Source organism: Poeciliopsis prolifica, unplaced genomic scaffold, assembly GCF_027474105.1.
Source record: "Poeciliopsis prolifica strain line A6 unplaced genomic scaffold, Auburn_PproV2 SCAFFOLD022, whole genome shotgun sequence".
Taxonomy (NCBI): domain Eukaryota; kingdom Metazoa; phylum Chordata; class Actinopteri; order Cyprinodontiformes; family Poeciliidae; genus Poeciliopsis; species Poeciliopsis prolifica.
This window is the reverse complement of record NW_026562397.1, coordinates 6,262,025-6,278,995: the sequence shown is the minus strand read 5'-3', so window position 1 is coordinate 6,278,995 and position 16,971 is coordinate 6,262,025. Positions and strand designations below refer to the sequence as shown.

The window sequence follows — 16,971 nt, the reverse complement described above, 5'->3', positions numbered from 1 at the left end:
TCTACATGTGTCAAATTACAGAACAGGCTTGAGATTCAACAAAATTTGTGCAAGGTTTGATATTCTTTTAATGCATTGATGTAATGTTTTGTTGGATTACATGAATAAAGGCTTTAAAAAATATGACATATATTCACGTCTGGATTTAGCACATCTTTCTTCCTCTGCTGCAGAATTATGACGCATAAACACGTTAATAACATGAAACTCAAATAAAACTCAACATGACTCATATATTTGCAGACACATTTAATATTATTGGTTATATATCTGATTAACCACATGGAAGTGCCACAAATCAGATGTGCAATAAAACCCCAACTAGCTGGCAATTTTGGAACCTTGGACATAAAATATTATGACTAATTTGTATTTTCAGGTTTAAGAGACATACAAATACAATTTGTGGTACAATCTGATGGTGATGAAGCAAAAAATCTTTTCTGAACTACCATTGCTGTCTTGTAATTTCCCATAAATGATTTTGTACAAGCAAAAAATTTGTGAAATAAATTTATTAACAGAAATATGTAGAAAAGCTAAAACAAAATTACATCCAAATTCTTCCAATAACTTTCATTTGACTATAAACTAGCAAATTATGATGACAGCAGAATGACAGATCAACATGGATCTTCCTAAATATTTCTTTCTGTGACAAATTAGGATTAAACGCTTTTAGAAACAAAAAAACAAAACAATATGACTTGTTATTTTCTGTTGTTTTCCCACAGTCTCTGTATGACTGTGAGAGACATTTTAATTTTTATTCATTAAATGTTTTTTGGTGTTCTTCTCTGGTTGAAATAAAATAATATAACACTTTGGAGCAAATATACACAGTATGAGTCCAAAACTGGAGGCCAGAATAGCAAATATCTCCACAGCCACAGTAAATTTTCCAGGAGAGCTGACATAAGCTGGGATGAAGGTGATCCAGACGGCGCAGAATATCAACATGCTGAAGGTTATCATCTTGGCTTCGTTGAAATTATCAGGTAGTTTCCGAGCTAGAACAGCTAACACAAAGCAAAACACAGCCAGCAGGCCGATGTAGCCGAGCACAGCCCAGAAACCAACAGCAGAGCCTAAAGCACATTCCAGGATGATCTTCTCCTTGTAGGTGGTCAGATTTTTCACTGGGAAGGGAGGACTCACAACCAACCAGATGATACATATTATAACCTGAATTAAGGTGAGAAACATGACAGTCATTCTTTGCTGTGTTGGACCAAACCATTTCATAGCATTACTACCAGGAAGTGTAGCTTTAAAGGCCATTAGAACCACTATAGTTTTGCCAAGAACACAGGAGATACAGAGAACAAATGTGATGCCAAACGCTGTGTGGCGCAGCATGCAGGACCACTCAGAGGGGGCTCCAATGAAAGTTAATGAACATAAGAAACACAGAGTCAGAGAGAAGAGCAGCAGGAAGCTCAGCTCAGAGTTGTTGGCTCTGACTATGGGAGTGGCCCTAAAGTAGAAGAAAATCACTGCTGTTATGACGGCAAGAAATACTCCACTAACAGAGAATGTAGCCAGGATGATTGACAGGATTTCATCGAAGGAAAGAAACTCCACAGGTTTGGGGAAACAAGCATCTCTCTTTGCGTTTGGCCAGAACTCACTGGGACATGGGGAGCAATCAGGAGAATCTAGACACAAAATTAAAGCAAAAGTTCTGATTATAAAATGTCAATATCAAGGGATTTGTATATGTTAAACACATTAGATTTTACCTGTCATGTTACTGATCTCTCCTTCAGGACATGGTATACAGTCATAGCAGCAGATTGGTTTTCCTTTCTGCAACACTTTATGAGTTCCTGGAGGACAACTCTCTGAACACACTGACACTGGAACCTGTCATAGAGAGAAAATCTTAAAGTCTGAAAGCAGCTTTGACAAGCCATTTGTTCTGTGAAGTTTTTAGGCTTATTACTTGTATCCCACCATCCAACCAGGTTAAGTTTCTGTTGATACGAAACTCCTGGCCTCTTGGCAGTGATGCATCATAATATCCCACCGTTACCAGTTCAATAACTCCACTCTCACTTTTCTGCCAGTTTATTAATTCATAGAAAGCCACAGGATCGCCATTGGCATCAAATGAGACATGGTAACCATTCTTGGAGAAGTTTACTTTCTTTAATTCTTTAAGAACCTTTAAAGTAAAAAAAGAGAAACTGAAACGGACTCTGGAAATATATAACCATTTTGTGATGGTTTATGAAAACTTGTAAATGTGCAATATTCTGACCTGTTTGGGTTCCAGTCTGACATGTTTGTCACATTGCAATAATCCATTTGTTTTGTTACAAACTGCATTCTGGATGGCATGAGCTACAGCATAAACAGCCTTGTACACCATGTTAGTGATTCTTAACTGAGATGTTTCTGTGTACGAGCTTTTTAGGGTGTTCAGATCTTCAGTTCCATCACACACTCTCTTGTCTGAGAAAGCTAAAAAAATATATTAATATGCTGTATTTATTAGGTAACATTTAAATACAAAAACATTACAAATTGCAAAGAAATAAAATTGTTTCAAAACATGCTACTTTGGGGACATTGTTTTCAATTACATAGAGAACATTTTAAAATCCTTTTGCATTTTGAACAAAGTATTATTTTAAATACCAATTTAAAAAGAATCTCACTTTTTGTCAAGCTGCAGTTGAATGCATCCTCCCAGAACTTTGTCAGCACTGGGGAGGCAGCCGCTTCAGAGGGAGATAGACTGAGAAGGAAGTCTCTCAGACCCGGGATGACAGATTGCTGAATAGCTACACCGATGGCTCCAGCACAGAAACTGAATCTCATCAGGTTTGGGTCAGTTATCCAGGCTTCGCTTGCGATCCACTGACGAGGTGGAGGAGGATCCCGGGCCAGTTCCTCCAGCAAGACTTTCATTTCTCCTATAGCTGTAAACGCTACAACAACCACTGCTGTTGAACTGAAAAGACAGAGCCAAGTGTTTAAAGCTCAGACTGAGGTAATCTTTAAAATTATATTCAAATTACAAAATTGACAGGAGACAACAAAAATCAATGTACAAACCTACGGATAACATCTGCAACTCTTTGGATCTTGCTCTGCGGGTCAGTTCTGAAGAAAGATTCAACATACTCCACACAGATCCCCTCTCTCAGAGCTGCCTCAAGAAAAGAGGCCATGCCATTATTTCCATAATCTGAGTCTGAGTGTACAACACCTATCCAAGTCCAACCAAAGTGCTTCACCAGCTTTGCCAGAGCATCAGCTTGGTAATGGTCACTGGGAATCGTTCTGAAAAAAGTCGGGAATTGTTGTTTGTCCGACAGGCAGGCACAAGTGGCAAAGTAGCTCACCTACAGTATAAATAAGTTATCAATACAGGAACATTTCAGAATTGCATTTTTCAATAAATTCAGAGAGCTCACCAGAGGGATGTTAAAGGACCCAACAATGCTGGATATGCTGATGGTTGGAGTGGATGCAGAGTCTCCAACAGCGGCCATCACCACTCCAGACTGTGAGCAGTTATCTCCCTTGTAAAACACGGGGTCCTGGCGGTTTGTTAGTTGAAATGCGATGTGCACTGCCACAGGCACCGAGACACAAGAATCATAGATCTGATATCCAAGTTTAATGCCAGGCAGCAGCTCGGTGCTGTTGTTAATCTCATCAATGGCAAAGACCATAGCACGAGAGAATCGCAAACTCCTGACATTCAAGCTGTAAAAAAAAAAATCACGCTGGCTATTGCTGATGTTTACATTAAACTGAAAAAAGTTGATTAAATTCAAAAGACATTGATTATGTAAGGAACAGTTGTATGCAATTGGGTCAATGAATCAAAATGGTCTCTGTCGTATTTCAAATAGTAAGAAAGCTGAAGAATTGAAAATATTTAGACTGAAATCTTTATGTCTAACATGAGACAAAATTTGTAAAGAAATAAAAATCTAAGATTTCTATCATCAACCATTGCAGCAAACATGCATCATACATTTAATGTTTTCAGTCGGTCACTCATACTTACCTGCCAGTGCACATCGGAGGCTTGGGCTTGAAGGTGTAATTATAAATCACTGTATTATGCTGGTAATGAATTGAGAAAACACCTCCAATGACAAAGTCTCCATCCTGTGAGAATTCAGGTGAGCGAGTGGCACCCTGGAGTGAACATTTCAAAGATGAAGCCTCAATCGAGACGTCAACCCCTACAGGGTTAAACTTTTGATTTAAGCCGTTCACAGCCCCGCTAAGGTGAACCACTGAACTCAGCTCCAATAAAATCACTCCTAATGTCAAGCTAATAAAAACAGTCCAGATCTCCATCCCTCGAAGTTATCTTTTGAGAGTAACTCTGTTTTTCCTGGCTTTATAAACCTCCCTCATTGTAAGTCACATGTTCGTTCAACCCACGTACGACACTGGCGACATGGGATTTAGTTATATATTGTTTATTTCCTCCCTACATTTTATCACCTTTGAAAATAGTCTTGTTCTTAAAAAAAACTTTTAATTTTTGTTGATATTTTACCACTGCTACCATTTTTAACTGCTCACAGCACTTTTTATGTTTTGTGCCACCATTCCTGTGTGGTATTTTGGTTGGTAATAGTGAGACATACAGGAAATTGTGAACTGTAGCAAACGGCAAATGTTTACCATCATTTAGGGTGAACCCATCGCAAAGTGGCATCGACAGGAGTGGGAACAGTTGAAAAATTTTTCACTTCCTTGTGTTGCGTCATTAACCCAGGTGTCCACATTTACGTGTACGAGTTCAAAATTCCACATACTCGACTTTCGCTCGTCGCTTGGCTGGAGGAGGGCAAGTGATTTTCGCCTCATCGCTCAAGTTCCATACAAAATGAACGAAGAGGCAGCGACGACCGTGAGATTATTGTTTTTTAAGTGTTGTGACTGTGTAGGCCTTTGTTGGCCTCAGGGAAACATCTCCAGAGTAAAAAACGTAGAAAAACGTTCCTGGCAAATGCCAAAAGAAAGAATGCATACCAAACTTGCCATGATCCAGTGAAGTTCTAGAAACTTATAAAGGTTGTTAAAAGTATAGTCAAGGAAAACATTTTTAAAGCTGTTTTATGATCTATCAAAAGACACATAACCACAATCATAAAAAAGACATACTTGGAAATGTAACTCATGTAAATGTAAATAGAAGAAAACCACTACTGATATGACTGCCAGACAGGCAGCTGGCCAGGCGAAGGGAGATCTGCACCTCTGCTTAGGCTGCTGCTCCACAACCTGATCTCAAATTTAACAAAAGAGAAAGGATGGATTTATGGTTGTGATTTTTTTTTTAGGTTTTGTACTCTTCTGGAACAGCATTGCACAGCAAATTACTTTTGCTTTGGGTTGACCTTATGAACATCTATACCTGTTCTATAGTAGCTGATTGTCCTAATAATCTGTCAGTATCTACATCAGTAGGATTTATTGCCCCAATATGGAAATGTCTTATTAAGACATGTTTAGATGTGGGAAATGCTATAACAAGTGTCTTGGGTCATTTAGGGTTGATGGCAGCCATTTTATGTTTACAGCATGACGGTTTATGAAAGGGCAAAATCAAGAAAAGCGTCAGCTTTGGCGGACCACTGTAATACCACGTTATGGATTAGGAAAGGCTAAAATCATTTGCAGGGACTGCAGGAGACATCAGCGTTGGATCGTGGAGGCAGTGGAGTTTTGGAAGCTGTTGTACCTGCAGCGATGTCCTCCAGCTGTAAGTCAGCAGCAGGGGGCAGTGTCGGCTAGTCAGTACATTGATGGGGTGACCCCCGCCTCTGGAAAGAACAGCTGTGACTCCTCTGACTAAGACAAAAGAAGAGAATGAGGAATCATAGTAAAAGTAGCCTTAAGGCTTCATTGCAAATGGAAGAAATAGCTTAGCATTTAGTTTTCCCATATAATCCACAATGTTTTGTAGTTTTATATGTTTGGATCTGCCCTATAACTACACAGTAGTTACAGATATCATAGTCTATTGAGCTGGGTGACAATCCCATTATTTAAAAACTTGTAACACTCAACATCATTCAAAGTGTCTATTGGGAAAATCACTTCATCAAAGTGGTTTTCCCACTTTGATTAAACTTATTTTTTATGCATGAACAATATTTCCACAACCTGTGTGCTTCCTTTTTACAACAAATTAAAAATTTCTTTGTACCTCAAATTCAGTTGTGAACTTTAACCAAAGATAAAGTTCACAAAGAGCTTTATCTTTTCCAATTATATTTTTTTTTTCATAACATGTACAATGCTAAATTAAACATATACTAAGGTGAAGTTGAATGTAAGTTATCTGAAACATGATTTCAGATACGTAGATGGATGTGAACCCACCCTCTTTCCAACCCGTGACAAGAGGTAAGCGCTTATAAAACTTTAAAACGACAATTACACCCATCTGAAGGAGACCAAGGAGCAGAGATGTGGACTTTTCTTGTACATCCGGGATTCATTGTCAGCTTGTTGGAGCTGATGTCACAGGTTCTGCTGGGTGGGTTTGTAAATGTTCTGAAACAGAAAGCCGAGCCTGCAGAGGCTTCTAAAGTTGCTGGAGTCAGCACTGAGGCTTCATCCATCAGGTGTACTCTGCTGGGTACGCCTCGTTCACCTGCGTTCTCAAAGGATGGCGACTTTATCGTTGGAGGGGTTTCTTCTATTCATTACCAACTTTACACAGTGATTTATAATTACACCACCAAACCTGAGGCTCCAACATGCACAGGGAGGTCAGTAAGAAGGATGTTAGGGTTAACACCTGTTAAACATACATTAACAAAGACAGAAAAGACAAAAGAGTTAGATTCTTTTTCACTCGCGAGGAGAACGGACAGAGATGTGCTTCAGTTACAATCTCCTACCGCTCTGAAGCACATTTTGTCTGCTCCTCTATTTTATTGTTTCTAGGATCCCTAATCACAAGGACGCTGTAGCTCTAAAGGGAGGGGGCAAACAGCTACAGCGTCAAATGTTATTCACTAACTAACACACAATCATTCTGTACTAGATAATCTCCTTCCAGGCACAAAGATTAATAAAATATGTAGTGATCTTAGCAATGATGGTTTTATTGGAGGCCAGCAACTCAACCGAAGCAGAGCTCTTCACCAAGAGGTAAACCTGCAGGAAGATTTTGTTTCTGCTCTCTGTCAGTGAGGCCTTCTGAGAAAAGAATCAGAGTAAATCAACAATACAAGAAACATTCTTAATTCTATAATGAGATTAACTTTAAGGAAAGCATCAATTAAAGATACATTATAAAGATCAATGAGAATAACAAATAATTGATTAATAATATCACAATTTCTCCAACAAAGGAAGATGATGTTATGTGTTTGTTTTACGTTTTATGCTAAGTTTGTCTTCACGTTCTTGGTGTTGCAATAGCATGTTGTTATTGAAACGTGCTCCTGTCTCCAATCCATGTTTACTGTTAAATTATTTTAGAATTGCAAAATCTAATTGCAATGTAACTCTAAAATATAAATCTTTAAACTTGCTCAACAGGTTTAATAATACAGTAAATGTCGCTGAATAGATTGAATATTTTAGTTACGATGCACAGGTGAATTGCATAAAATTATGCAACAATTTAATGTTTTGCACATTGAAATGTCTTTTGAATTTTATGAGCCCTTTTTTTAGAGCTTTTGTATGGCTGTTACAACTCAATAATTTTCTTCAGCTTCAATGCCCGGGGGCTGCGCTTCTTCCGCACAATGATCTTTGCCATTGAGGAGATAAACAACAGCACAGAGCTGCTGCCCGACATCAAACTCGGATATCGTCTCTATGATTCCTGCGTCTCGGTGCCGGTCTCGGTGCATGTTGCTTTTCAGTTGGCAAATGGTCTGGATCCTGTGGTTTACAAAGGAAATAACTGTTCCCAGTCTGGAGTGGTGGTGGCTGCTGTGGGAGACTCTGGATCCACTCCATCCATCAGCATGTCACGCATCATGGGGCCCTTCAACATTCCTCTCGTAAGTAGTTTAGATTCAAAATACTCTGAGAGACTTCCTTCTCAGTCTATCTCCCTCTGAAGCGGCTGCCTCCTCAATGCTGACAGAGTTCTGGGAGGATGCATTCAACTGCAGCTTGACAGACAGTGAGAAGGTTTTTTTTTTTTTTTTATTTAGCCAAAACAGTGAAAGAAAAAAAGGCGTCTCTCATTATCAATACAAATTGATCTATTCCTGTTAGGTGTTCTTTTTGTATTAAATAGGGCACAAAACTCAAAGACAAAGATCTGCTTACAAATATACAATAACATTGAAAACCTTCTATAGCATCTCACCAAAGTAAAAGTTTTGTTAATTTTTGTTGTTCTCTATAATAAAAACCCTACATTGGATTTTTTTATTCCTTGTATTTTATTTAATATTATTTTATCTGGAATATATTGTATTACTATATTACCCTTTTTCGATTTTTAAGCAGGAATGTGTAGGGCAGACAATTTACAAGAAACCTGCTGTTTATTTTTCTTTAACTTTTGTCTTTGTTTAGTTTGGACTTTGATGGAACATGAAATGCAATAATTATGTATTTACATATGAATTTGTAGTGGGATTTTACTTCTTTTTTTCCATTTTAACAATTACCATGAAATGCTGCCCTCTCCATTTATAACTGATTTGTTTTTTTTTTTCAGCTGATCCAAAAAACAGAAAATGTGACGGTACAGAAGATCTAAACACCCTTAAGAGCCCGTACACTGAAACATCTCAGTTAAGAGTTACTAACATGATGTACAAGGCTGTTTATTCAATAGCAAATGCCATTCACAATGCAGTGTGTGAAGAAAAAAATGCAACTGTTCAATGTGACAAACACATTGGACTGGAGCCCAAACAGGTCAGTCTTTAGAATTTTAATTGAGCTATTAGAATGGTGAGTTCATGTGAAATTAATTTAATTGAGAAATTATATTTACATGATGTCCTTTTTTCATTTGAAGGTTTTTACTGAATTAAAAAAAGTAAACTTCTCAAAAAATGGCTACCATGTGTCGTTTGATGCTAATGGGGATCCGGTGGCTTTTTATGAGCTGGTGAACTGGCAGAAAAGTGAGACTGGAGTTATTGAACTGGTAACAGTGGGATTTTATGATGCTTCACTGCCAAGAGGCCAAAATTTTCAAATCAACAGGAACATAACCTGGGTGGGAGGAGGGACACAAGTAAGGAAGGAACAACAATGTAGCAAATTAACTTTCGTCAAAACTCTTCCTAAAATACTATTTCCTTTTTATCTATTTGTGTTCAAGATTCCAGTGTCAGTGTGTTCAGAGAGTTGTCCTCCAGGAAGTCGTAAAGTGTTGCAGAAAGGAAAACCAATCTGCTGCTATGACTGTATACCATGTCCTGAAGGAGAGATCAGTAACATGACAGGTAATGTCAAATATATGTCAAACATAATCATATCCTTGAATATTCTTTGTTTGTTTGTTTGATTTGTTTTTTCAGATTCTCTTGATTGCTTCCCGTGTCCCAGTGAGTTCTGGCCAAATCCAAACAGAGATGCTTGTTTTCCCAAACCTGTGGAGTTTCTTTCCTTCGATGAAATCCTGTCAATCATCCTGGCTGTATTCTCCTTCAGTGGAGCGTTTCTGGCCATCATGACAGCAGTGATTTTCTACCATCACAGAACAACTCCCATTGTCAGAGCCAACAACTCTGAGCTGAACTTCCTGCTGCTCTTCTCTCTGACTCTGTGTTTCTTATGTTCATTAACTTTCATTGGAGCCCCCTCTCAGTGGTCCTGCATGCTGCGCCACACAGCGTTTGGCATCACATTTGTTCTCTGTATCTCCTGTGTTCTTGGCAAAACTATAGTGGTTCTAATGGCCTTTAAAGTTACACTTCCTGGTAGTAATGCTATGAAATGGTTTGGTCCAACACAGCAAAGAATGACTGTCATGTTTCTCACCTTTATTCAAGTTATAATATGTGTCATCTGGTTGGCTGTGAGTCCTCCCTTCCCAGTGAAAAATCTGACCACCTACAAGGAGAAGATCATCCTGGAATGTGCTTTAGGCTCTGCTGTTGGTTTCTGGGCTGTGCTCGGCTACATCGGCCTGCTGGCTGTGTTTTGCTTTGTGTTAGCTGTTCTAGCTCGGAAACTACCTGATAATTTCAACGAAGCCAGATGATAACCTTCAGCATGTTGATATTCTGCGCCGTCTGGATCACCTTCATCCCAGCTTATGTCAGCTCTCCTGGAAAATTTACTGTGGCTGTGGAGATATTTGCTATTCTGGCCTCCAGTTTTGGACTCATACTGTGTATATTTGCTCCAAAGTGTTATATTATTTTATTTCAGCCAGAGAAGAACACCAAAAAGCATTTAATGAACAAACAATGATGTAATCTTATTAGAAGAATGGTCTCTACATCACAAAATAAGTAGATGATTTTTGAAGTGTTATTTTTGAAACATTTATTACAACTTATAGCTGTGATGTGAATTGACTCTGACAAACATAACCTGACTTGTATTTCAAAACACATTTTTGTTTTTTATCCAAGTTAGATCCTCCAGCCTCTGCATCCCATTACTCATCTCTAAATGATGAGTAATTGTCTAAATGACAATTTCAGAATTGCCATTTACACAAGCATGGAGTTTGTATTTTTTTGAAGTAAGAACAGTTTGACATAACTTAGGTCCACTTGACTTTTTCTTTTATCATACATCAGATGTTTGAGTTAGGATAAGCGCACATAAAGAAAAATGACCAAATCAACAATAGTAAACCAAATCAAGTTAATGAAAGTCTTGGTTTGTAGACTGGTTCTTTCTGTCTTTTTCCACAACATTATCATTGAGGACATCTTCATGCAAACCAAATACTACCCAAAGAAAATTATTATCAATGGCAATGCTGAGTGACATGGAGAAAAACAATTGACATAAATAAAAAATTAAAGTTGGACTAACTATAGAAAAACCGTAACATTTTTATAACAGCACCTTTAAAATAATTCAAATTGTTATTGTTATTGTGTAAACATATAATGTGTAGAACAATGAAACTGGTCATTAAGAATGCCTACTAATAAACTGTAAATGATAAATGATAAGCAATACCAAACGAGTATGAGAGCACTGACTTTTTCGTGTACCAAATAAAGCCAGTATACCCTAAATGGCATCAAAATGACTTCAAAGTTCCTAATTCCATGCACATAAATAAAAAGTAAAAAGATTTTTAAAAAATGAGACTGTGAATTCTTAGAAATATGACCTTATAGGAAAAATATCAAACATAAAAAATGAAACATTAAACATATAAAAATTATAACATCAAGTTATTCACAGGACTGCATCTGACCTCGAACGTATGTGTAATCCATGCAAATTAAATTAATTCTACAAAGTATTTAATAAATCTTCAGCTGCCATTGAATTACAAATCTTTTAGCGAAACAGACTATGCTTTCGAGATTGCTAAAATGCCTTGTTCCTTGTTGAATGTTGCTCTTTGAGGAAGGCTTTTTCTTTTCCTGCCAAGATTGAAACTCTGCATTTGCTCCAGCCACATTCATTTCCGTTATTTAATCCATTCTTGAGCAATCTTAATGTAACTTATCTCACCATGATGAGTAATCTTCTTGTTTTAAACAAATGGCGTTTTTCATTTTTGCAAGAAACTGCTCCTGAATTTATTTCCAAGCACTGGATGACAGCATGCAGACATGCCATCAGCTATCAGAAAGCTCCACATTGTGGAGAAGTGTTCTTATGAGTTTAATCTTGAACAGTGTCAAGATTGCAAACAGCACTTTTCTCTGAATATCAGGCACATAATGAGGAAGTGAGGACTGATGCATCTTTGGTCATTCTCTTGGAGTTTTAGTGTTGTGTTCATTCAGTGTGAAACTCCAGAACTACAAAAGATGTGTATTTTGATTCTGTGCTTAGAATATTTATGTACATAAATTAATGCGAGGATATTCTTTTGCATCTTTTGATTGCATTACATACACCCAAAAGGTTTACACATAAAAAAAGAAGAAATGAATAAAGTGCCACAATATAGATTTATTTGTATGTAGTACAAATAATCAGCTAATCTAAATAGTTTTCATCATGTTTGCCCAGCGGTGAGTTTCTATAAGACACAATTATGTTGAGTCCAAAACAACCACAGCTTCCAGGTTATCCATTGCTGAGCGCCACTGCATAGATATGTTAGTCACGACAGAGAGCAGCAGACAGTAAGGGAGAAGTTCACAGCAGGGCTGAAACCAAATCAGACCAGTTTGAGTGAGACTTTACAATGGAGAGGCTTCTTTTACTCATGACATCACAAACGTTACACACAAAGTCACTGAGGAAAATATTAAGCACTGCCGGACTGAATTAAATGACATCTACAGATTGAAATCTTTTGCTAAAATAGAATTTAGTTTTATTGCATGTATACATGAAAACAATGAACAGAAAAAAAAAACAACCATATTTGATCAGACCAATAGACTCATAATGTATGGGTAAAAGTGATAAACATATTTTTATAAAAGTTATACCTGCACTGGTCAATAATAATCACAATGATACTATATGAAGTAGTTGCTAAAATCTACCCATAATAAAAATGACCTACTATAAAATAGACACATAAAGTCTGGTGAAACTGATAAAACAAACGTAGGTGACAATTTGATTGCATTGATATTGGGATGAATTGAAAACTGTTACAAATTATACTTCCAAGTTAAAAATGTCTAAAATACCTGCAAGGAGTTTGGCGTGTTTAGGAGTTCAACTGATGATACACTTCTTCTGTAATTTTGCTGCTATTCCTTAGATAATTCACCATCAGTTGTTTTTCAAATATTTTTTGGGTGTTTTTTTCAGGCTGAAACAAAATAATGTAACACTTTGGAGCAAATATACACAGCATGAGTCCAAAACTGGAGGCCAGAATAGCAAATATCTCCACAGCCACAGTAAATTTTCCAGGAGAGCTGACATAAGCTGGATGAAGGTGATCCACACGGCACAGAATATCAACATGCTGAAGGTTATCATCTTGGCTTCGTTGAAATTATCAGGTAGTTTCCGAGCTAGAACAGCTAACACAAAGCAAAACACAGCCAGCAGGCCGATGTAGCCGAGCACAGCCCAGAAACCAACAGCAGAGCCTAAAGCACATTCCAGGATGATCTTCTCCTTGTAGGTGGTCAGATTTTTCACTGGGAAGGGAGGACTCACAACCAACCAGATGATGCATATTACAACTTGAATAAAGGTGATTGACACTACAGTCATTCTTGCTGTGTTGGACCAAACCATTTTATAGCATTACTACCAGGAAGTGTAGCTTTAAAGGCCATTAGAACCACTATAGTTTTGCCAAGAACACAGGAGATACAGAGAACAAATGTGATGCCAAACGTTGTGTGGCGCAGCATGCAGGACCACTCAGAGGGGGCTCCAATGAAAGTTAATGAACATAAGAAACACAGAATTAAAGCAAAGAGCATTAAGAGGCTCAGTTCGAAGTTGTTGGCTCTGACAATGGGAGTTGTTCTATGATAGAAGAAAATTAATGCCGTAATGATGGCCAGAAAGGCTCCGCTGATGGAGAATACAGCCAGGATGATTGACAAGATTTCATCAAAGGAAAGAAACTCCACAGTTTTGGGGAAACAAGCATCTCTCTTTGGATTTGGCCAGAACTCACTGGGACATGGGAAGCAATGAAGAGAATCTACAACAACAAAAATTAAAGACAGTATTCTTATAAAATAAATATTCAAGGATGTGGGTAAATTTTAAAATATATTTGACTTTACCTGTCATGTTACTGATCTCTCCTTCAGGACATGGTATACAGTCATAGCAGCAGATTGGTTTTCCTTTCTGCAACACTTTACGACTTCCTGGAGGACAACTCTCTGAACACACTGACACTGGAACCTGATACAGAGAAAAGAAATTCAATTATTTTACAACCAGCATTATCAAAACAATGAATTACTAATAAGACAATCATCTTTTGGATGATATTACCTCTTTTCTCCCTTCCACCCAGGTTATGTTTCCATTGATTTGAAACTCCTGGCCTCTTGGCAGTGATGCATCATAATATCCCACTGTAACCAGTTCAATAACACCGTTCTCACTTTTCTGCCAGTTCACCAGCTCATAAAAAGCCAGAGGATCTCCATTAGCATCAAATGAGACATGATAACCATTCTTAGAGAAGTTTACTTTCTTAAGTTCAACAAAAACCTTCAAATAAAAAAAAATACAGAGATACTGTGAGATACCTTTTTTAAATAAGTTGCTAGTCTCCAATTATTCATGAAAAGACAAGTATATTTTTCTACATCGATTAACGGACCTGTCTGGGCTCCAATCTCATGTAGTGATCATATTGAATTGACTTTCTTTTTTTCTGACACACTGCATTGTGAATGGCATGTGCAATTGCATAAACAGCCTTGTACATCATGTTAGTAACTCTCAACAGAGATGTTTCAGTGTACGGGCTTTTAAGGGATTTAAGATCTTCTGTTCCATTGCACACTCTCTTGTTTGAATCAGCAGCTGGAGACAAACAGATAAATTTGTTTTTGAAACTATATTATTTAGCATCGTGTAATCTTCATATTACCTTCAACATCAACAAAAAAACAAACAAAAAACTTGTAAATGTTTCTTTTGTAAATTCATGCAGACCTACTGATTTGGCTCTGTAATTAGACTACCTATACATCTCTACAAATGGGGTTTGGATAAAATATTGCTGTCATTAATCAAAGTTATATCAATGTAATTATTTTCAGGTGTACTTACTACTTACTTGTTGTCAGGCTGCAGTTGAATGCATCCTCCCAGAACTCAGAAAGCAGTGGGGAAGCAGCTGTTTCAGAGGGAGAGAGATCCAGGAGGAAGTCTCTCAGACCTGGGATGACAGATTGTTGAATGGCAACTCCAATGGCTCCAGCACAGAAACTGAAGCTCATCAAAAGTGGATCTGTTACCCAGGACTCACTCCCGATCCACTGACGAGGTGGAGGAGCCGAGCCAGTTCCTCTAGTAGGACTTTCATATCACCGGAGGCTGTAAATGCCACCACAACCACCGCTGTGGATCTGAAGAGGCGATAGAATGTGTTAGGTCAAACTCGCAGCACATAAGCAAATTTAACCCTTTCTAGATACATTAGTGATACTACTTACAAGTAAACATTTATTAAAAACAAACAAAACATCTAGATCACAAAAAATAAAAAAATTCTCCAACATTTTTGTAAATTTGTTCTAAAACAAAATGAAAAGCTAGATCTACAAAAGCACAAACCTACGAATAACATCTGCAACTCTTTGGATCTTACTTTGTGGATTGCTTCTATAAAAAGATTCAATGTACTCCACACAGATCTCCTCTCTCAGAGCTGCCTCAAGAAAATAGGCCATGCCATTATTTCCATAATCTGAGTCTGAATGGACGGCTCCTATCCAAGTCCATCCAAAGTGCTTCACCAGTTTGGCCAGAGCATCAGCTTGGTAATGGTCACTGGGAATGGTTCTGAAAAAAGTCGGGAATTGTTGTTTGTCTGAAAGGCAGGCACAAGTGGCAAAGTGGCTAACCTATAGCAAAAACAAAAAGAAGGGAAATATTAGGAATGGTAGAATAAATTGACACATTTGATGGTTTTAGACTAATCACCAGAGGAATGTTGAAGGGCCCCATGATGCGTGACATGCTGATGGATGGAGTGGATCCAGAGTCTCCCACAGCAGCCACCACCACTCCAGACTGGGAACAGTTATCTCCTCCGTAAACCACAGGATCTGGGGCATTTGCCAGCTGAAAAGCAACATGCACCGAGACCGGCACCGAGACGCAGGAATCATAGAGACGATATCCGAGTTTGATGCCGGGCAGCAGCTCTGTGCTATTGTTTATCTCCTCAATGGCAAAGATCATTGTGCGGAAGAAGCGCAGCCCCCGGGCATTGAAGCTGAAAAAATAAATTAGGTGAAAGATGACAGTCAATAAATCCTTTTAAAAATGTCTCATAAGCTTTCAAACAAAGAAAAAAAAATTAACACACAAAAAAATAAAGAAATTAATGTCGCAAAGGAATTAGTCTGTGCTATAATGTAATTTAGAAGTGTAACATCACTAAAGAATTGGGCATTCAGTTTAATATTGTAACAAATTCTAAAAAGACATTGAATGTTAGAAGTTCAAGCAAAACAATGCATCAATCTTAAAACTGAAATTACATGTACAGCTTAAAAAGAAATATAAGCTCATTACCTTCATTATTTAATCAGAAGTCAAACCTAAATTAGCTGAAATGAATAAAACTACACAATAACAATAACAACATAGTAACGTAAGACTAAGACAGCTGCTGATTGTGAACTTAAAGCTTTATGAACTAAACTTATCTGAATGTTTTTTTCCAGCATCACAGCAAACATAAATCACATGTAACATCATCTTCCTTCTTACTGACCTCCCTGTGCATCTCGGAGCCTCAGGCCTGGTGGTGTAATTAGAAATCACTGTGTAAAGTTGGTAATGAATAGAGGAAACCCCTCCAATGATAAAGTCTCCATCCTTTGAGAACGCAGGTGAACGAGGCGTACCCAGCAGAGTACACCTGATGGATGAAGCCTCACTGCTGACTCCAGGCTCAGTCCTCTGTGTCAGGACATTTACAAACTGAGCCAAGAGAACCAGTAACATCAGCTCTAGTAAAGTCACTAAGAATCTCGAACCAATAAAGAGGCTCATTTCCATCCGTCAAGTTTCGTTTGCCGTGTGTAAGTGTTGTTTTACAGGCTTATGAACATATATGTCACGTCAGGTGTTCATTAGTCAGAGGGTGGGTTCACCTATGATAGTTAAGCTTTTAATTACATGAATAGTCATGACTTGAAATAGCACGTTTTTAATACTTAAAGCCTTTAC

General features: G+C 37.8%; 1 protein-coding gene and 2 pseudogenes across 1 annotated transcript; 1 reads left to right on the top strand and 2 right to left on the bottom strand.

Annotated features, from left to right (window-relative positions):
* Positions 1-750: 750 nt before the first annotated feature.
* Positions 751-4,122, bottom strand: LOC129369801 (extracellular calcium-sensing receptor-like). The gene is made up of 8 exons (XM_055045439.1): positions 4,028-4,122; positions 3,426-3,720; positions 3,064-3,353; positions 2,664-2,959; positions 2,264-2,466; positions 1,946-2,167; positions 1,743-1,866; positions 751-1,658 (listed from the first exon to the last, which is right to left on the bottom strand). Exons 1-8 carry the CDS (start codon positions 4,039-4,041, stop codon positions 760-762), a joined length of 2,343 nt encoding a protein of 780 aa, XP_054901414.1. The 5' UTR covers positions 4,042-4,122; the 3' UTR covers positions 751-759.
* Positions 4,123-6,350: 2,228 nt separating this feature from the next.
* Positions 6,351-10,392, top strand: LOC129369724 (extracellular calcium-sensing receptor-like; annotated as a pseudogene).
* A 1,792-nt stretch (positions 10,393-12,184) lies between these two features.
* Positions 12,185-16,835, bottom strand: LOC129369898 (extracellular calcium-sensing receptor-like; annotated as a pseudogene).
* Positions 16,836-16,971: the final 136 nt, after the last annotated feature.

Coding starts and splice junctions, on each gene's coding strand:
- LOC129369801 (XM_055045439.1), bottom strand. Junction 3,354..3,425: donor GGTCCTTTAACATCCCTCTG/GTGAGCTCTCTG, acceptor TTTATACTGTAG/GTGAGCTACTTTGCCACTTG. Junction 1,867..1,945: donor GGTTGGATGGTGGGATACAA/GTAATAAGCCTA, acceptor TCTCTATGACAG/GTTCCAGTGTCAGTGTGTTC.